The following is a 22,048-nucleotide window of genomic DNA, read 5'->3' as shown; positions in this document are numbered from 1 at the left end:
TTTTGTCTATTAAAATAACATAAAATTGATCAGAAATACAGTGTATGTAACAGTCTTCTTCCTCCTCTGAGTATGAAGGATTGGAGGACCAAAGCGCAGCGTGGTACACGTTCATGATTCTTTTAATTGAACACAGAAAAATACTAAATAACAACGTGGAATAACAAAAAACGAAACAGTTCCGTGTGGAACACACAGACACAGAAAATAATCACCCACCACACTGGTGGGAAAAGGCTACCTAAGTATGATTCTCAATCAGAGAAAACTAACGACACCTGCCTCTGACTGAGAACCATACCAGGCCAAACGCAAAAACACCACATAGAAAAAGGAACATAGACTACCCACCCAACTCACGCCCTGACCATACTAAAACAAAGACATAACAAAAGAACTAAGGTCAGAACGTGACAGTGTAGACATTGTTAATGTTGTAAATGACTATTGTAGCTGGAAACGGCAGATCTTTTATGGAATATCTACATAGGCGTACAGAGGCCCATTATCTGCAACCATCACTCCTGTGTTCCAATGGCACGTTGTGTTAGCTAATCCAAGTTTATAATTTTAAAAGGCGAATTGATCATTAGAAAACCCTTTTGCAATTATATTAGTACAGCTTAAAACTGTTGTGCTGATTAAAGAAGCAATAAAACTGTCCTTCTTTAGACTAGTTGAGTTTATGGCGCATTAGCATTTGTGGGTTCAATTACAGGCTCAAAATGGCCAGAAACAAAGACCTTTCTTCTGAAACTCGTCAGTCTATTATTGTTCTGAGAAATGAAAGCTATTCCATGAGCGAAATTGCCAAGAAACTGAAGATCTCGTACAACTCTGTGTACTACTCCCTTCACAGAACAGCGCAAACTGGCTCTAACCAAAATAGAACGAGGAGTGGAAAAACAGCAGTCTCAACGTCAACAGTGAAGAGGCGACTCCGGGATGCTGGCCTTCCAGGAAGAGTTGCAAAGGAAAAGCCATATCTCAGACTGGCCAATACAAAGAAAAGATTAAGATGGGCAAAAGAATACAGACACTGGAACAAGGAGTGGTCAGCACAGTCACCAGATCTCAAACCTATGGAGCTGTTGTGGGAGCAGCTTGACCGTAGGATACGTAAGAAGTGCCCATTAAACCAATCCAACTTGTGGGAGGTGCTTCAGGAAGCATGGGGTGAAATCTCTTCAGATTACCTCAACACATTGACAACTAGAATACCAAAGGTCTGCAAGGCTGTAATCGCTGCAAATGGAGGATTCTTTGACAAAAGCAAAGTTTGAAGGACACAATTATTATTTCAATAAAAAAATCATTATTTATAACCAACATCTTGACTATATTTCCTATTCATTTTGAAACTCATTTCATGTATGTTTTCATGGAAAACAAGGACATTTCTATGTGACCCCAAACTTTTGAACAGTCGTGTGTATATATGTACAGTAGCAGTCAAAAGTTTGGACACACCTACTCATTAAAGGGTTTTTCTTAATTTTTTACTATTTTCTACATTGTAGAATAATAGTGAAGACATCAAAACTATGAAATAACACATATGGAATCATGTAGTAACCAAAACAATTGTTAAACAAGAATGTGCAAAGCTGTCATCAAGGAAAAGGTGGGCTACTTTGAAGAATCTCACATATGTAGAAAATCGTCAAAATAAACCCTCAGATAAGTAGGTGTATCCAAACTTTTGACTGATACTCTCTCTCTCTATATATATATATATATATATCACTGTATATATCACTGTGTATATCACTGTATATATCACTGTGTATATCACTGTGTATATCACTGTATATATCACTGTATATATCACTGAGTATATCACTGTGTATATCACTGTGTATATCACTGTATATATCACTGTATATATCACTGTGTATATCACTGTATATAGAGCTGTGTATATCACTGTGTATATCACTGTGTATATCACTGTATATATCACTGTATATAGAACTGTGTATGTCACTGTATATATCACTGTATATATCACTGTGTATATCACTGTATATAGAACTGTGTATATCACTGTATATATCACTGTATATAGAACTGTGTATATCACTGTATATAGAACTGTGTATATCACTGTATATATCACTGTATATAGAACTGTGTATATCACTGTATATAGAACTGTGTATATCACTGTATATAGAACTGTGTATATCACTGTATATATCACTGTATATAGAACTGTGTATATCACTGTATATAGAACTGTGTATATCACTGTATATATCACTGTGTATATCACTGTATATATCACTGTGTATATCACTGTGTATATCACTGTATATATCACTGTGTATATCACTGTATATAGAACTGTATATATCACTGTGTATATCACTGTATATATCACTGTGTATATCACTGTGTATATCACTGTATATATCACTGTGTATATCACTGTATATATCACTGTGTATATCACTGTGTATATCACTGTGTATATCACTGTGTATATCACTGTATATATCACTGTGTATATCACTGTGTATATCACTGTGTATATCACTGTGTATATCACTGTGTATATCACTGTATATATCACTGTGTATATCACTGTATATATCACTGTATATATCACTGTGTATATCACTGTATATATCACTGTATATATCACTGTGTATATCACTGTATATATCACTGTGTATATCACTGTGTATATCACTGTGTATATCACTGTGCATATCACTGTATATATATATCACTGTGTATATCACTGTATATATCACTGTATATATCACTGTGTATATCACTGTGTATATCACTGTATATATCACTGTGTATATCACTTGGACTCTGGGAGATACAGCCTAAGACAAAGTGACTCAGGATGAAATGTTGTTCCATTAACCCTCATTAATAGTTTGCGTACCAGTCGTCCGGCCGTGGTGCTTGGCGTTGGCCTGTGACAGACAGGCGACCATACACAGTGTTTGTTCAGGAGCTGTCAGCCACTCACCTCTGTGATGTTATGGTTGGCGGAGGCACTTGTCTCAAAGAAGTCCATCCCATAATCCCTGGCCAGCTTGTTGCCCTGTTCTGTAGCAACCTGCCTCTTCTCCTCCTCGTCTGACTTGTTCCCTATGAGGATCCTCTGGATGTTATCAGGAGCATACTGAGGGGGAGGGAGGGAGGGAGGGAGGGAGGGAGGGGGGAGATGGGGAGGGAGGGAGGGCGGGAGGGAGGGAGGGAGGGAGAGGGAGGGAGAGGGAGATGGGGAGGGAGGGAGGGAGGGAGGGAGAGAGAGGGAGGGAGGGAGATGGGGAGGGAGGGAGGGAGGGAGGGAGGGGGGGGGAGGGAGGGAGGGAGGGAGATGGGGAGGGAGGGAGGGAGGGAGGGAGGGAGGGAGGGAGGGAGGGAGGGAGGGAGGGAGGGAGGGAGGGAGGGAGGGAGGGAGGGAGGGAGGGAGGGAGAGAGAGAGAGAGGGAGGGAGGGAGAGAGAGGGGAGGGAGGGAGATGGGGAGGGAGGGAGGGAGGGAGGGGGGGGGGAGGGAGGGAGGGAGGGAGGGGGAGATGGGGAGGGAGGGAGGGAGGGAGGGGGAGGGGGAGAGAGAGAGAGAGAGGGAGGGAGGGAGGGAGAGAGAGAGAGGGAGGGAGATGGGGAGGGAGAGAGAGAGAGAGAGAGAGGGAGGGAGGGTGGGAGAGAGAGAGAGAGAGGGAGGGAGGGAGATGGGGAGGGAGGGAGGGAGAGAGAGAGAGAGAGAGGGGGGAGGGAGGGAGGAATTAAGAGGGGGAGGGATAGAGCGGGGGGGAGAGGGGTGAGGGAGGGGGAGAGAGGGTGAGGGAGGGAGGGAGATAGGGAGGGATAGAGCGGGGGAGAGGGAGATGGATGGAGATGGGGAGGGAGGGAGGGAGACCGAGAGGGAAGAGAAAGCGAGACAGAGTCATTCCGTATGATTTGACAAAAGCACCTGTGCCGTTATAAAACATTTTAGCCTGAACCTCTAACCCCCAACTCCCTTGATCTCACCTCGTCCACATCGCTGGCCCACTTCATGATGTGCTGGAAGGATCGCTCACTTGTGATGTCGTAAACCAGGAAGATTCCCTGAAGAGAGGAGAAACGGAAAGGAGAGGGGAGGGGAGAGGAAGGAAGGAGATGAGGGATGGGAAGGGGAGGGAAAGAAGGGAAGGGAAAGAAGGGAAGGGAAAGAAGGGAAGGGGAAAGAAGGGAAAGGAAAAGAGTGGTTAGAGTGTAGGGACGGCAGGTAGCCTAGTGGTTAGAGTGTAGGGACGGCAGGTAGCCTAGTGGTTAGAGTGTAGGGACGGCAGGTAGCCTAGTGGTTGGAGTGTAGGGACGGCAGGTAGCCTAGTGGTTGGAGTGTAGGGACGGCAGGTAGCCTAGTGGTTAGAGTGTAGGGACGGCAGGTAGCCTAGTGGTTAGAGTGTAGGGACGGCAGGTAGCCTAGTGGTTGGAGTGTAGGGACGGCAGGTAGCCTAGTGGTTAGAGTGTAGGGACGGCAGGTAGCCTAGTGGTTAGAGTGTAGGGACGGCAGGTAGCCTAGTGGTTGGAGTGTAGGGACGGCAGGTAGCCTAGTGGTTGGAGTGTAGGGACGGCAGGTAGCCTAGTGGTTGGAGTGTAGGGACGGCAGGTAGCCTAGTGGTTGGAGTGTAGGGACGGCAGGTAGCCTAGTGGTTAGAGTGTAGGGACGGCAGGTAGCCTAGTGGTTAGAGTGTAGGGACGGCAGGTAGCCTAGTGGTTAGAGTGTAGGGACGGCAGGTAGCCTAGTGGTTAGAGTGTAGGGACGGCAGGTAGCCTAGTGGTTAGAGTGTAGGGACGGCAGGTAGCCTAGTGGTTAGAGTGTAGGGACGGCAGGTAGCCTAGTGGTTGGAGTGTAGGGACGGCAGGTAGCCTAGTGGTTGGAGTGTTGGCCAGTAACCGAAAGGTTGCTGGATCGAAGGTAAAACAATTAAATAAAACTATCACCAGGAAACTGTTACTATGACACTAACTAGCACCAGGAGACTGTTACTATGACACTAACTAGCACCAGGAAACTGTTACTATGACACTAACTAGCACCAGGAGACTGTTACTATGACACTAACTAGCACCAGGAAACTGTTACTATGACACTAACTAGCACCAGGAAACTGTTACTATGACACTAACTAGCACCAGGAAACTGTTACTATGACACTAACTAGCACCAGGAAACTGTTACTATGACACTAACTAGCACCAGGAAACTGTTACTATGACACTAACTAGCACCAGGAAACTGTTACTATGACACTAACTAGCACCAGGAAACTGTTACTATGACACTAACTAGCACCAGGAAACTGTTACTATGACACTAACTAGCACCAGGAGACTGTTACTATGACACTAACTAGCACCAGGAAACTGTTACTATGACACTAACTAGCACCAGGAAACTGTTACTATGACACTAACTAGCACCAGGAAACTGTTACTATGACACTAACTAGCACCAGGAGACTGTTACTATGACACTAACTAGCACCAGGAGACTGTTACTATGACACTAACTAGCACCAGGAAACTGTTACTATGACACTAACTAGCACCAGGAGACTGTTACTATGACACTAACTAGCACCAGGAAACTGTTACTATGACACTAACTAGCACCAGGAAACTGTTACTATGACACTAACTAGCACCAGGAAACTGTTACTATGACACTAACTAGCACCAGGAAACTGTTACTATGACACTAACTAGCACCAGGAGACTGTTACTATGACACTAACTAGCACCAGGAAACTGTTACTATGACACTAACTAGCACCAGGAAACTGTTACTATGACACTAACTAGCACCAGGAAACTGTTACTATGACACTAACTAGCACCAGGAGACTGTTACTATGACACTAACTAGCACCAGGAGACTGTTACTATGACACTAACTAGCACCAGGAAACTGTTACTATGACACTAACTAGCACCAGGAGACTGTTACTATGACACTAACTAGCACCAGGAAACTGTTACTATGACACTAACTAGCACCAGGAAACTGTTACTATGACACTAACTAGCACCAGGAAACTGTTACTATGACACTAACTAGCACCAGGAAACTGTTACTATGACACTAACTAGCACCAGGAAACTGTTACTATGACACTAACTAGCACCAGGAAACTGTTACTATGACACTAACTAGCACCAGGAAACTGTTACTATGACACTAACTAGCAGAGAGAGTAGTTATCTTACCTGATCTGACCTCGTACCTTCAATATCATGAGGAATAGTTCTTACCTGATCTGACCTCGTACCTGATGAGGAATAGTAGTTATCCTACCTGATCTGACCTCGTACCTTCAATATCATGAGGAATAGTTCTTACCTGATCTGACCTCGTACCTGATGAGGAATAGTAGTTATCTTACCTGATCTGACCTCGTACCTGATGAGGAATAGTAGTTATCTTACCTGCTCTGACCTCGTACCTGATGAGGAATAGTAGTTATCTTACCTGATCTGACCTCGTACCTTCAATATCATGAGGAATAGTTCTTACCTGATCTGACCTCGTACCTGATGAGGAATAGTAGTTATCTTACCTGATCTGACCTCGTACCTGATGAGGGATAGTAGTTATCTTACCTGCTCTGATCTCGTACCTGATGAGGGATAGTAGTTATCTTACCTGATCTGACCTCGTACCTGATGAGGAATAGTAGTTATCTTACCTGATCTGACCTCGTACCTGATGAGGGATAGTAGTTATCTTACCTGATCTGACCTCGTACCTTCAATATCATGAGGAATAGTAGTTATCTTACCTGCTCTGACCTCGTACCTGATGAGGGATAGTAGTTATCTTACCTGCTCTGACCTCGTACCTGATGAGGGATAGTAGTTATCTTACCTGCTCTGACCTCGTACCTGATGAGGGATAGTAGTTATCTTACCTGCTCTGACCTCGTACCTGATGAGGAATAGTAGTTATCTTACCTGATCTGACCTCGTACCTGATGAGGAATAGTAGTTATCTTACCTGCTCTGACCTCGTACCTGATGAGGAATAGTAGTTATCTTACCTGCTCTGACCTCGTACCTGATGAGGAATAGTAGTTATCTTACCTGATCTGACCTCGTACCTGATGAGGAATAGTAGTTATCTTACCTGATCTGACCTCGTACCTGATGAGGAATAGTAGTTATCTTACCTGCTCTGACCTCGTACCTGATGAGGAATAGTAGTTATCTTACCTGCTCTGACCTCGTACCTGATGAGGAATAGTAGTTATCTTACCTGATCTGACCTCGTACCTGATGAGGAATAGTAGTTATCTTACCTGCTCTGACCTCGTACCTGATGAGGAATAGTAGTTATCTTACCTGCTCTGACCTCGTACCTGCAATATTATGAGGAATAGTAGTTATCCTACCTGCTCTGACCTCGTACCTGCAATATTATGAGGAATAGTAGTCTTACCTGATCTGACCTCGTACCTGATGAGGAATAGTAGTCTTACCTGATCTGATCTCGTACCTGATGAGGAATAGTAGTTATCTTACCTGATCTGACCTCGTACCTGATGAGGAATAGTAGTTATCTTACCTGTGCTCGTCTGTAGTACTGCTTTGTGATGGTCTGATATCTCTCCTGTCCTGCTGTGTCCCTGGAAGAAATCAAAGGTCAATCACCCTCTCTTAGAAAACAACCATACAGGCAGTGAACAGTGATAATATCAGGCTGTTTCCATCCACGGTGGATCTTTGTGAGTTCAAAAAAAGTTGTTTTTTTATCTTGAGGTACGAGTCATTGCAAAGGGTTTTTTGTGCACTACAGAGAGGGGATGTCCTGTGTCTCAACTTGTTTAGTGTCCCGTCTGTAAGCAGCCGTTTGTCAGCCTGAACACGAGTGTCCTCCTAAATGACTAGCATGATGTCTATGTAGAATATGAATGCAGCTGCTTTTGCTTTACCAAATCTGTATCCGCACTTTGATGCCGTCTATCTGTAGCGTCTTCATTTTGAAATCGACTCCTGAGAACAGACAAAGAACAGACAAGTCAATATTGTGACTATGGAAACCAAAGATTAATTCATCCTATTTAATGTGTGGAGAGGTGAGACGAGGTTAGGGTGAGGCGAGGTTTACGGTGAGGCAAGGTAAGGGGGGGGGGTGAGGCGGGGTAAGGGGGGTGAGATGAGGTTAAGGTGAGGTGAGGTTAAGGTGAGGCGTGGTAAGGGGGGGCGAGGTTAAGGTGAGGCGTGGTAAGGGGGGGTGAGGTGAGGTTAAGGTGAGGTTAAGGTGGGGTGTGGTAAGGGGGGAGTGAGGTGAGGTGAGGCGAGGTTAAGGTGAGGCGTGGTAATGGGGGGCTGAGGTGAGGTGAGGCGAGGTTAAGGTGAGGCGTGGTAAGGGGGGTGAGGAGGTTAAGGTGAGGCGTGGTAAGGGGGGTGGGTGAGGTGAGGTTAAGGGGGGGGGGGGGGGGTGAGATTTTCTCTTCTGTTTTCTATCCTAAACTATTAGACTAATATGTTTTTGGCCGATCTGAAATACTCTCTCAGACTAATACGTAGGTAAACATACATGGCATTTAACCGCCCCAATAGTCAACAAACAGCTCGAACCAATGAACCCCAACTAAAAAAGCTAAAAGACTCACAAACCATTACTCATTATGTATTGCTCCACTCCAGTGAAGGGTTAACTGTGGCAAATCAATACTCAGTCCCTCAGATACTCAGATACTCTGATACTCAGATACTCTGATACTCTGATACTCTGCCCGTGGTGTGTTTTTCATCAGTTACATTCCTCCTCTACTCCTCTACTTAGATGACAGAAATAGTGCTTTTAAACTGCAGTGTGTTCACTTGATAAGGGCCTTGGCACTGAAACTCATCTGTCGACCCTGTAGCCACACCCTCGGACCCTCAGACTTAACCCGCAAGATGCCCATTGTGGGTGATACACACCTCCTCTGTTGACATCCCATGAGAAAGATACATCTGATAGATGTGACATATTGCTTTTGTACTTCTAGTGTGTTCATTCGAAACGAGTCTCATCTCGGCACGCATATCTAAAACACGATAGACAACTTGTGACACTCTCACAGGCCTACTTTTCATACTGCCGTGTGATGGCTTGATACAGTCTCTGCACTCAGACACTCATCTCATCTAAAACACGATAGACACTCTCTCACAGGCCTCGACTGGAATTCACTCCACTTCAGGGAGAGACAGAGAGGCCTGTTGTGGGACTACTACACTTTGTTTTTTTAAAGAAAAGGTTTCTACCTAGAACCTAAAATGGTTCTTCGGCTGTCCTCACAGGAGAACCCTTTGAGGAACCATTTTTGGTTCCAGGTCGAAACCTTTAGTTTCCACGTACGACCCTTTTGGGATCCATATACAGTGCCTTGCGAAAGTATTCGGCCCCATTGAACTTTGCGACCTTTTGCCACATTTCAGGCTTCAAACATAAAGATATAAAACTGTATTTTTTTGAGAAGAATCAACAACAAGTGGGACACAATCATGAAGTGGAACGACATTTATTGGATATTTCAAACTTTTTTAACAAATCAAAAACTGAGAAATTGGGCGTGCAAAATTATTCAGCCCCCTTAAGTTAATACTTTGTAGAGCCACCTTTTGCTGCGATTACAGCTGTAAGTCGCTTGGGGTATGTCTCTATCAGTTTTGCACATCGAGAGACTGACATTTTTTCCCATTCCTCCTTGCAAAACAGCTCGAGCTCAGTGAGGTTGGATGGAGAGCATTTGTGAACAGCAGTTTTCAGTTCTTTCCACAGATTCTCGATTGGATTCAGGTCTGGACTTTGACTTGGCCATTCTAACCTGGATATGTTTATTTTTGAACCATTCCAATGTAGATTTTGCTTTATGTTTTGGATCATTGTCTTGTTGGAAGACAAATCTCCGTCCCAGTCTCAGGTCTTTTGCAGACTCCATCAGGTTTTCTTCCAGAATGGTCCTGTATTTGGCTCCATCCATCTTCCCATCAATTTTAACCATCTTCCCTGTCCCTGCTGAAGAAAAGCAGGCCCAAACCATGATGCTGCCACCACCATGTTTGACAGTGGGGATGGTGTGTTCATTGTGATGAGCTGTGTTGCTTTTACGCCAAACATAACGTTTTGCATTGTTGCCAAAAAGTTCCATTTTGGTTTCATCTGACCAGAGCACCTTCTTCCACATGTTTGGTGTGTCTCCCAGGTGGCCTGTGGCAAACTTTAAACGACACTTTTTATGGATATCTTTAAGAAATGGCTTTCTTCTTGCCACTTCCATAAAGGCCAGATTTGTGCAATATACGACTGATTGTTGTCCTATGGACAGAGTCTCCCACCTCAGCTGTAGATCTCTGCAGTTCATCCAGAGTGATCATGGGCCTCTTGGCTGCATCTCTGATCAGTCTTCTCCTTGTATGAGCTGAAAGTTTAGAGGGACGGCCAGGTCTTGGTAGATTTGCAGTGGTCTGATACTCCTTCCATTTCAATATTATCGCTTGCACAGTGCTCCTTGGGATGTTTAAAGCTTGGGAAATCTTTTTGTATCCAAATCCGGCTTTAAACTTCTTCAGTATCTCGGACCTGCCTGGTGTGTTCCTTGTTCTTCATGATGCTCTCTGCGCTTTTAACGGACCTCTGAGACTATCACAGTGCAGGTGCATTTATACGGAGACTTGATTACACACAGGTGGATTGTATTTATCATCATTAGGACTGTCTGACTACTAGGACTGTGTGACAACTAGGACTGTGTGACTACTAGGACTGTGTGACAACTAGGACTGTGTGACAACTAGGACTGTGTGACTACTAGGACTGTGTGACTACTAGGACTGTGTGACAACTAGGACTGTGTGACAACTAGGACTGTGTGACTACTAGGACTGTGTGACTACTAGGACTGTGTGACTACTAGGACTGTGTGACAACTAGGACTGTGTGACTACTAGGACTGTGTGACTACTAGGACTGTGTGACTACTAGGACTGTGTGACTACTAGGACCGTGTGACTACTAGGACCGTGTGACTACTAGGACCGTGTGACTACTAGGACTGTGTGACTACTAGGACTGTCTGACTACTAGGACTGTGTGACTACTAGGACTGTCTGACTACTAGGACCGTGTGACAACTAGGACTGTGTGACTACTAGGACTGTGTGACAACTAGGACTGTCTGACTACTAGGACTGAGTGACAACTAGGACTGTCTGACTACTAGGACTGAGTGACAACTAGGACCGTGTGACTACTAGGACTGAGTGACAACTAGGACTGTGTGACTACTAGGACTGTGTGACAACTAGGACTGTGTGACAACTAGGACTGTGTGACTACTAGGACTGTGTGACTACTAGGACTGTGCCACTACTAGGACTGAGTGACTACTAGGACTGTGTGACTACTAGGACTGTGCGCCTAGGGAAGGAGTATGCAGACCGTGGCACAGTGAAAGGTCACTGGCTTGTCTTGCCTGGAGCTGGGAGGAGTGAAAGCAGGAAAAAACACAGACATGAAGGCTCTCGCTCTCTCCCTCTTTCTCTCTCTGTGTCTTGCTTCTCTCCAAGCATCTCTCTCTCTCTTCCCCTCACTCTTTCTATGCTTCTCGCTCTCCCCATCTCTCCCTCTACATCTTTCCTTTTGCTTCTCTCCTGGAGTCATCCCTGCATTCAGTGATCTGGGAGTGAGTGACGTGCAGCTTCAAAGTAAATGCTTCTAAGATGTCATCTAGAATAGACAAATGGGAAGTGTTGACTCAGCTATCTAAGATGTCCTCTAGAATAGATGAATGAGAAGTGTTGGCTCAGCTATCTAAGATGTCCTCTAGAATAGATGAATGGGAAGTGTTGGCTCAGCTATCTAAGACGTCCTCTAGAATAGATGAATGGGAAGTGTTGGCTCAGCTATCTAAGATGTCCTCTAGAATAGATGAATGGGAAGTGTTGGCTCAGCTGTTTAAGATGTCCTCTAGAATAGATTAATGGGAAGTGTTGGCTCAGCTGTTTAAGATGTCCTCTAGAATAGATGAATGGGAAGTGTTGGCTCAGCTATCTAAGACGTCCTCTAGAATAGATGAATGAGAAGTGTTGGCTCAGCTATCTAAGATGTCCTCTAGAATAGATGAATGGGAAGTGTTGGCTCAGCTATCTAAGACGTCCTCTAGAATAGATGAATGGGAAGTGTTGGCTCAGCTATCTAAGATGTCCTCTAGAATAGATGAATGGGAAGTGTTGGCTCAGCTGTTTAAGATGTCCTCTAGAATAGATTAATGGGAAGTGTTGGCTCAGCTGTTTAAGATGTCCTCTAGAATAGATTAATGGGAAGTGTTGGCTCAGCTATCTAAGACGTCCTCTAGAATAGATGAATGAGAAGCGTTGGCTCAGCTATCTAAGATGTCCTCTAGAATAGATGAATGGGAAGTGTTGGCTCAGCTATCTAAGACGTCCTCTAGAATAGATGAATGGGAAGTGTTGGCTATGCTATCTAAGATGTCCTCTAGAATAGATGATTGGGAAGTGTTGGCTCAGCTATCTAAGACGTCCTCTAGAATAGATGAATGGGAAGTGTTGGCTCAGCTATTTAAGCATATGTGAGATCTGATAGAATATATCACAGTAGTGTTCAAACATCCGGTGTAGGATTTGAAGAGGAAAAATATTCTTGTATAAGGTGAGAGGGGTTTTCATATTGTAGCGAGTTCCGGGGGGTGGCCCCGGCAGAGACACGACCCCGACAGGGACACGACCCCGGCAGGGACACGACCCCGACAGCGACACGACCCCGACAGGGACACGACCCCGACAGAGACACGACCCCGACAGGGACACGACCCCGACAGGGACACGACCCCGACAGAGACACAACCCCGACAGGGACACGACACCGACAGGGACACGACAGGGACACGACCCCGACAGGGACACGACACCGACAGGGACACGACAGGGACACGACCCCGACAGGGACACGACCCCGACAGGGACACGACCCCGACAGGGACACGACAGGGACACGACCCTGGCAGGGACACGACCACGACAGGGACACGACCCCGACAGAGACACGACCCCGGCAGGGACACGACCCCGACAGGGACACGACAGGGACACGACCCCGACAGGGACACGACAGGGACACGACCCCGACAGGGACACGACAGGGACACGACCCCGACAGGGACACGACAGGGACACGACCCGGACAGGGACACGACCCCGACAGGGACACGACCCCGACAGAGACACGACCCCGACAGGGACACGACAGGGACACGACCCCGACAGGGACACGACAGGGACACGACCCCGACAGGGACACGACCCCGGCAGGGACACGACCACGACAGGGACACGACCCCGGCAGGGACACGACCCCGACAGGGCACGACCCAGACAGGGACACGACAGGGACACGACCCCGACAGGGACACAACCCCGACAGAGACACGACCCCGGCAGAGACACGACCCCGACAGGGACACGACCCCGACAGGGACACGACAGGGACACGACAGGGACACGACCCCGACAGGGACACGACCCCGGCAGAGACACGACAGGGACACGACCCCGACAGGGACACGACCCCGGCAGAGACACGACCCCGACAGGGACACGACCCCGACAGGGACACGACCCCAGGTCCAGCGACTGTCCACTGTCAACACATTAGCCACTATGCCAGGATATCCAAACCCCTTTTTATTTAACTAAGGCAAGTCCGTTAAGAACAAATTCTTATTTACAATGACGGCCTAACCCGGCCAAACCCTAACGACAATGGGCCAATTGTGCGCCGCCCTATGGGACTCCCAATCACAGCCGGATGTGCTTACAGCCCAGGGTCGAACCAGGGTCTGTAGTGACACCTCCAGCACTGAGATGCAGTGCCTTAAACTGCTGCGCCGCTCGCCACCCTTGATGAGGTCGCTACAATAGGACACGGGGTCGTGTCCCTGCCGGGGTCGTGTCTCTGCCGGGGCCACCCCCCGGAACTCGCTACAATATGAAAACCCCTCTCACAAGAATATTTTTCCTCTTCAAATCCTACACCGGATGTTTAACAGTCAACTTGCAGTCCCAAAGTGTTTTGTCACAGTGTCTGTGCTCTGTGAATGAAACGGACACCGTCTATGTCTCTACAGCCCATCACATCACACCCAGCCGTGACAATGAAGCTCAAATACAGCTCCCCTCTTGAGAAAGCGGTGGCTAATTTGTCACGGTAAGTGTTTCATCACAGTCTGCAAGGCGGAGAAGCTGCGTTAATAGGTACAAGGAAGTGACTGGTCTAATTTTATTTTTTATTTACCTTTATTTAACCAGGCAAGTCAGTTAAGAACAAATTCTTATTTTCAACGACAGCCTGGGAACAGTGGGTTAACTGCCTGTTCAGGGGCAGAACGACAGATTTGTACCTTGCCAGCTCGGGGGTTTGAACTCGCAACCTTCCGGTTACTAGTCCAACGCTCTAACCACTAGGCTACCCTGCCGCTAATTACCGTGAACACAGCTCACTTCTACCTTCATTAGGTGATGACACGTCAGGAGTGTCCTGTAGGCGGTGAGCCAAATACTGACAGACAGGCTTTCATGTTGGACACATAGAAGCTGGGACAACTGGCGAGAGCGGGGCCTGTCTTCCCCTAGAACATGGCTGTGACTGTGCTATGTGGTTGTCTTACCTGCCTTAGTTGAATGCACTGACTGCAAAATCGGTTAGGATTCGGAGAGAGAGTCTGCTAAAAGACTATATAAATGGCTGTAGACAGTGACACCATAGGAGTCGACAGTTGTCATGCATAGGTGTAATAGGTGGCAGGGAAGTCAGGCGCAGGAGAGTCAAACTGAGTGTAAAATGGAGTCTTTTAATAAAGTTCCACGAGTATGCTCCATAACAATAAATGTACAAACAAACCAAACATGGGTACGAGGACCCGACGCGCACCTAATACAACAATCACACTATACTGACAATAAAACAATCTCTGACAAAGACATGAGGGGAAACAGAGGGTTAAATGCACAACAGGTAATGAATGGGATTGAAAACAGGTGTGTGGGAAGACAAGACAAAACCAATGGAAAATGAAAAAAAGTATCAATGATGGCTAGAAGACCGGTGACGTCGAACGCCGAGCACCGCCCGAACAAGAAGAGGCAACGACTTCGGCAGAAGTCATGACAACAGTCACATCTCTGGATCTGACACACAGTGTTAGAGACATTGCAACAATCCAGTAACTTTTCCCCACCCCCCCCAAAAAAAATCCCAGCTTTTCCAGAAATCCTGGTATCAAAATTCCTAGATTCAGGTGGGAATTAACTAGGAAATCCCAGAATCCACCAACCAGGATGTCTGGAAAACCTGGAGAATTTTGGGGAAAGTTAACAGAATTTTGCAAACCCTATAAGAGTGAATCAGAGTGATTCTCCTCACTAAGGCCACGCCAAGCCATTCACAGTACTGTAGTCTTCAGGGGACTCTATGCTCAGGACACAAACAGCAAGCTTGGCCATAAACTGTAAACTACATTGACAGCACTGAAACATACAAAAGGACAGGGGAAGGGAGGGAGAATAAACTAAAGTGTCCACCTTGGGGCAAGTCAGGCAAAGAAAACAAACAGCTTTCAACTAGACCTATTAAGTGTGTTTTACCCAGAGTTGTATCACACGGTCATATGGTATGTAGTGTGTACAGTGTGTTTTACCCAGAGTTGATATAGAATTTAGTGTGTACAGTGTGTTTTACCCAGAGTTTATATAGTATTTAGTGTGTACAGTGTGTTTTACCCAGAGTTTATATAGTATTTAGTGTGTACAGTGTGTTTTACCCAGAGTTGATATAGTATTTAGTGTGTACAGTGTGTTTTACCCAGAGTTGATATAGTATTTACTGTGTACAGTGTGTTTTACCCAGAGTTGATATAGTATTTAGTGTGTACAGTGTGTTTTACCCAGAGTTGTATCACACGGTCATATGGTATGTAGTGTGTACAGTGTGTTTTACCCAGAGTTGATATAGTATTTAGTGTGTACAGTGTGTTTTACCCAGGGTTGATATAGTATTTTGTGATTGCAGTGTGTTTAACCCAGAGTTGTATCACACAGTCATATAGTATTCAGTAGATCTACATTCATCACACCCAACAGTTTAATTCAACATACTGACAACAGTGTTTCTACTTAGCGTAGCTATGAGCCAACCACTTCTATGAATGGATAAATATACGCGCGTGCCAAATGACACCCAGAACACTATGGGCCCTGGTCAAAAGTAGTGCAATATACAGGGAATAGGGTGTCATTTTGAACGTATCCTATCTCTGTCAGTCTTGTCCAGGGCATCCCCTTTATTGTAGCTATCCCATAATAAGCAGCACTTAACAGTGGTGGGGGGGGGGGGGGCTGATGGTGGTTGACGGGCCAGGCACGTAGTAGATGTGGGTTCGAGGAGCTGCTCATTGTTTCATGATATAGGGCACACACACACACACACACACACACACACACACACACACACACACACACACACACACACACACACACACACACACACACACACACACACACACACACACACACACACACACACACACACACACACACACACACACACACACACACACACACACACACACACACACACATCAACCTCCTACTATCCCTCACAGCCAATATGACAGCTAGAGGCTCCAAGGAGTTCACAGGTCATTGACAGGCCGACTGCTCAGGCGAGGGAGATTAAATGCATGAATCATGTGATTAATCATGTCTCCTAAATCATGGCTGCCTGGCGGTAGCTGCTTACTGCGGTGACCAGTGGAGGTAGTGGAGGTAGTGGAGGTTGTGGAGGTAGTGGAGGTTGTGGAGGTAGTGGAGGTAGTGGAGGTAGTGGAGGTTGTGGAGGTAGTGGAGGTTGTGGAGGTAGTGGAGGTAGTGGAGGTTGTGGAGGTAGTGGAGGTTGTGGAGGTAGTGGAGGTAGTGGAGGTTGTGGAGGTAGTGGAGGTTGTGGAGGTTGTGGAGGTAGTGGAGGTAGTGAAGGTAGTGGAGGTTGTGGAGGTAGTGGAGGTTGTGGAGGTAGTGGAGGTAGTGGAGGTTGTGGAGGTTGTGGAGGTAGTGGAGGTAGTGGAGGTTGTGAAGGTAGTGGAGGTTGTGGAGGTTGTGGAGGTAGTGGAGGTAGTGGAGGTTGTGGAGGTAGTGGAGGTTGTGGAGGTAGTGGAGGTAGTGGAGGTTGTGGAGGTAGTGGAGGTAGTGGAGGTTGTGGAGGTTGTGGAGGTAGTGGAGGTAGTGAAGGTAGTGGAGGTTGTGGAGGTAGTGGAGGTTGTGGAGGTAGTTGAGGTAGTGGAGGTAGTGGAGGTTGTGGAGGTAGTGGAGGTAGTGGAGGTTGTGAAGGTAGTGGAGGTTGTGGAGGTAGTGGAGGTTGTGGAGGTAGTGGAGGTTGTGGAGGTTGTGGAGGTAGTGGAGGTAGTGGAGGTAGTGGAGGTAGTGGAGGTTGTGGAGGTAGTGGAGGTTGTGGAGGTTGTGGAGGTAGTGGAGGTAGTGGAGGTTGTGAAGGTAGTGGAGGTTGTGGAGGTAGTGGAGGTTGTGGAGGTAGTGGAGGTAGTGGAGGTTGTGGAGGTAGTGGAGGTTGTGGAGGTTGTGGAGGTAGTGGAGGTTGTGGAGGTAGTGGAGGTTGTGGAGGTTGTGGAGGTAGTGGAGGTTGTGGAGGTAGTGGAGGTTGTGGAGGTAGTGAAGGTAGTGGAGGTTGTGGAGGTTGTGGAGGTAGTGGAGGTTGTGGAGGTAGTGGAGGTAGTGGAGGTTGTGGAGGTAGTGAAGGTAGTGGAGGTTGTGGAGGTTGTGGAGGTAGTGGAGGTTGTGGAGGTAGTGGAGGTAGTGGAGGTTGCACATAAAGTGGCAATAATATATATACCATTTAGCAGATGATTTTATCCAAAGCGATTTATAGTCATGAGTGCCGAAATATTTCACATACGGGTAGTTCTGGGAATCAAGCCCACTGTCCTGGTGATTCATGCCTCATGCTCTACCAACTGAGCTACAGAGGACCACCAGATGAACACATGGTAATAGTATGTTACCCTGAACCTTATTCATTAATAACATGAATGCATTCAGGTCTAGAGTTCTAAACTAACAGAGGGGGACAGGAGTTTCTCCGGATCACATGACCTGACAGGTAAACTCTGAGCCCTACCTAGCGTATGGTACAGCATCACTGGATCACATGACCTGACAGGTAAACTCTGAGCCCTACCTAGCGTAAGGTACAGCATCACCGGATCACATGACCTGACAGGTAAACTCTGAGCCCTACCTAGCGTATGGTACAGCATCACCGGATCACATGACCTGACAGGTAAACTCTGAGCCCTACCTAGCGTATGGTACAACATCCCCGGATCACATGACCTGACAGGTAAACTCTGAGCCCTACCTAGCGTAAGGTACAACATCCCCGGATCACATGACCTGACAGGTAAACTCTGAGCCCTACCTAGCGTAAGGTACAACATCCCCGGATCACATGACCTGACAGGTAAACTCTGAGCCCTACCTAGCGTAAGGTACAGCATCACCGGATCACATGACCTGACAGGTAAACTCTGAGCCCTACCTAGCGTATGGTACAGCATCACCGGATCACATGACCTGACAGGTAAACTCTGAGCCCTACCTAGCGTAAGGTACAACATCCCCGGATCACATGACCTGACAGGTAAACTCTGAGCCCTACCTAGCGTAAGGTACAGCACCACCGGATCACATGACCTTACAGGTAAACTCTGAGCCCTACCTAGAGTAAGGTACAACATCACCGGATCACATGACCTGACAGGTAAACTCTGAGCCCTACCTAGCGTAAGGTACAACATCACCGGATCACATGACCTGACAGGTAAACTCTGAGCCCTACCTAGCGTAAGGTACAACATCACCGGATCACATGACCTGACAGGTAAACTCTGAGCCCTACCTAGCGTAAGGTACAACATCCCCGGATCACATGACCTGACAGGTAAACTCTGAGCCCTACCTAGCGTATGGTACAACATCCCCGGATCACATGACCTGACAGGTAAACTCTGAGCCCTACCTAGCGTAAGGTACAACATCACCGGATCACATGACCTGACAGGTAAACTCTGAGCCCTACCTAGCGTAAGGTACAGCATCACCGGATCACATGACCTTACAGGTAAACTCTGAGCCCTACCTATCGTAAGGTACAGCATCCCCGGATCACATGACCTGACAGGTAAACTCTGAGCCCTACCTAGCGTAAGGTACAACATCCCCGGATCACATGACCTGACAGGTAAACTCTGAGCCCTACCTAGCGTAAGGTACAACATCCCCGGATCACATGACCTGACAGGTAAACTCTGAGTCCTACCTAGCGTAAGGTACAACATCACCGGATCACATGACCTGACAGGTAAACTCTGAGCCCTACCTAGCGTAAGGTACAACATCCCCGGATCACATGACCTGACAGGTAAACTCTGAGCCCTACCTAGCGTAAGGTACAGCATCACCGGATCACATGACCTGACAGGTAAACTCTGAGCCCTACCTAGCGTAAGGTACAACATCCCCGGATCACATGACCTGACAGGTAAACTCTGAGCCCTACCTAGCGTAAGGTACAACATCATTTTAGCTATAGCCATCCACAGCTAGAACACCTGGTATCTGTCAGGCTGTGGGAACACAGGGAAGAGCGTTATTGTTATATTAAATCACTGTCTCTAACCTTTAGTGAGTCTGCCAATAGTGGTAATGGCCTTTGGGTCTTCCTCTGCTTGGAAACACTCTATCCTAAATGCTGAGTCTCAGAAACAATATATATATAAATAACAATATAATATACTCCCATCTATAGATACTTGGCTGTGTGTTTCAGAGACACTGTCAAAAACACAGTCACAGCTCTTAGTTGAGAGTCTAAACTTGAAATGAACACAAATATTCAGAAGAAGATATTAATAGAAACACTATTTAGGACATGTGGGCCTACTTGAGTATTTGAAGAACGTGTGGGCCTACTTGAGTATTTGAAGAACATGTGGGCCTACTTGAGTATTTGAAGAACGTGTGGGCCTACTTGAGTATTTGAAGAACATGTGGGCCTACTTGAGTATTTGACAAAGACGTGGGCCTACTTGAGTATTTGAAGAACATGTGGGCCTACTTGAGTATTTGAAGAACATGTGGGCCTACTTGAGTATTTGAAGAACATGTGGGCCTACTTGAGTATTTGACAAAGACGTGGGCCTACTTGAGTATTTGAAGAACATTTGGGCCTACTTGAGTATTTGAAGAACATGTGGGCCTACTTGAGTATTTGAAGAACATGTGGGCCTACTTGAGTATTTGAAGAACATGTGGCCTACTTGAGTATTTTAAGAACATGTGGGCCTACTTGAGTATTTGACAAAGACGTGGGCCTACTTGAGTATTTGAAGAACATGTGGGCCTACTTGAGTATTTGAAGAACATGTGGGCCTACTTGAGTATTTGAAGAACATGTGGCCTACTTGAGTATTTTAAGAACATGTGGGCCTACTTGAGTATTTGACAAAGACGTGGGCCTACTTGAGTATTTGAAGAACATGTGGGCCTACTTGAGTATTTGAAGAACATGTGGGCCTACTTGAATATTTGAAGAACATGTGGCCTACTTGAGTATTTTAAGGCAAACTGAAATACAAATCATGGAGGCAGCTATAACAAATGATATTTTAGGCTTAGGGGTTAGGTTCAGGCTTAGGGGTTAGGTTCAGGCTAAGGGGTTAGGTTCAGGCTAAGAGGATAGGTTCAGGTTTAGGGGTTAGATTCAGGCTAAGAGGTTAGGTTGAGGTTTAGGGGTTAGGTTCAGGCTAAGAGGTTAGGTTCAGGTTTAGAGGTTAGGTTCAGGTTTAGAGGTTAGGTTCAGGTTTAGGGGTTAGGTTGAGGTTAGGGGTTAGGTTCAGGCTTAGAGGTTAGGTTCAGGCTTAGGGGTTAGGTTGAGGTTTAGGGGTTAGGTTGAGGTTTAGGGGTTAGGTTGAGGTTTAGGGGTTAGGTTCAGGCTAAGGAGTTAGGTTGAGGTTTAGGGGTTAGGTTGAGGTTTAGGGGTTAGGTTGAGGTTTAGGGGTTAGGTTCAGGCTAAGGGGTTAGGTTGAGGTTTAGGGGTTAGGTTCAGGCTTAGGGTTAGGTTGAGGTTTAGGGGTTAGCTGGAGGTTTAGGGGTTAGGTTGAGGTTTAGGGGTTAGGTTGAGGTTAGGGGTTAGGTTCAGGCTTAGAGGTTAGGTTCAGGCTTAGGGGTTATGTTGAGGTTTAGGGGTTAGGTTGAGGTTTAGGGGTTAGGTTGAGGTTAGGGGTTAGGTTCAGGCTTAGAGGTTAGGTTCAGGCTTAGGGGTTATGTTCAGGCTAAGGGGTTAGGTTGAGGTTTAGGGGTTAGGTTGAGGTTTAGGGGTTAGGTTGAGGTTAGAGGTTAGGTTCAGGCTTAGGTTGAGGTTTAGGGGTTAGGGTTAAGGGATTGGGGTTAGGGTTAAGGGATTGGGGTTAGGGGATTGGGGTTAGGTTTAGGAGTCGGGCATTGGGGTTGGGGCTAGGTTAGGAAAATAGGATTTTGAGTGTGTGTGTGTGTGTGTGTGTGTGTGTGTGTGTGTGTGTGTGTGTGTGTGTGTGTGTGTGTGTGTGTGTGTGTGTGTGTGTGTGTGTGTGTGTGTGCGCGCGCGCGCGTGTGTGTGTGTGTGTGTGTACACTATATTGATAGTCAGAGTGGTGTTAGCCAGTGTTGGTCAGTCGGTCTGGATCTATGCCTCTGTGTGGACTCAATTTGGTTTGTTTGATCTCCCATAGAGGTCCTTAGACAGACCACATCCCAAATGGCTCCCTATTCTCAACATAGTGCACAACCTTTCACCAGAGTTCTGTGGGCCCTGGTCAAGAGTAGTGCACTATTTAGTGAATAGGATGTCATTTGGTAGACAGCCAATAGCAGACAGGCACATGAGTGGCCATCTGTAACCCTGTGTACAGAAGCACTGTTGTCTTA

General features: G+C 46.5%; 1 protein-coding gene across 1 annotated transcript in view; it reads right to left on the bottom strand.

The window, feature by feature from the left end:
* Positions 1 to 22,048, bottom strand: part of rab15 (RAB15, member RAS oncogene family) — a 33,206-nt gene that overhangs the window by 4,549 nt on the left and 6,609 nt on the right. The window contains exons 2-5 of the mRNA XM_064991676.1: positions 7,945 to 8,005; positions 7,578 to 7,638; positions 4,001 to 4,078; positions 2,990 to 3,145 (exon numbers count right to left, since the gene is read on the bottom strand). Of these exons, the coding sequence (XP_064847748.1) occupies positions 2,990 to 3,145; positions 4,001 to 4,078; positions 7,578 to 7,638; positions 7,945 to 8,005 (356 nt within the window). The remainder of the gene's footprint in view (positions 1 to 2,989; positions 3,146 to 4,000; positions 4,079 to 7,577; positions 7,639 to 7,944; positions 8,006 to 22,048) is intronic.

The sequence above is a fragment of the Oncorhynchus masou genome, chromosome 16, assembly GCF_036934945.1.
Source record: "Oncorhynchus masou masou isolate Uvic2021 chromosome 16, UVic_Omas_1.1, whole genome shotgun sequence".
In the NCBI taxonomy this organism is placed as follows: Eukaryota; Metazoa; Chordata; class Actinopteri; order Salmoniformes; family Salmonidae; genus Oncorhynchus; species Oncorhynchus masou.
The sequence above is the reverse complement of the archived record's forward strand: the minus strand, read 5'-3'. Positions and strand labels throughout refer to the sequence as shown.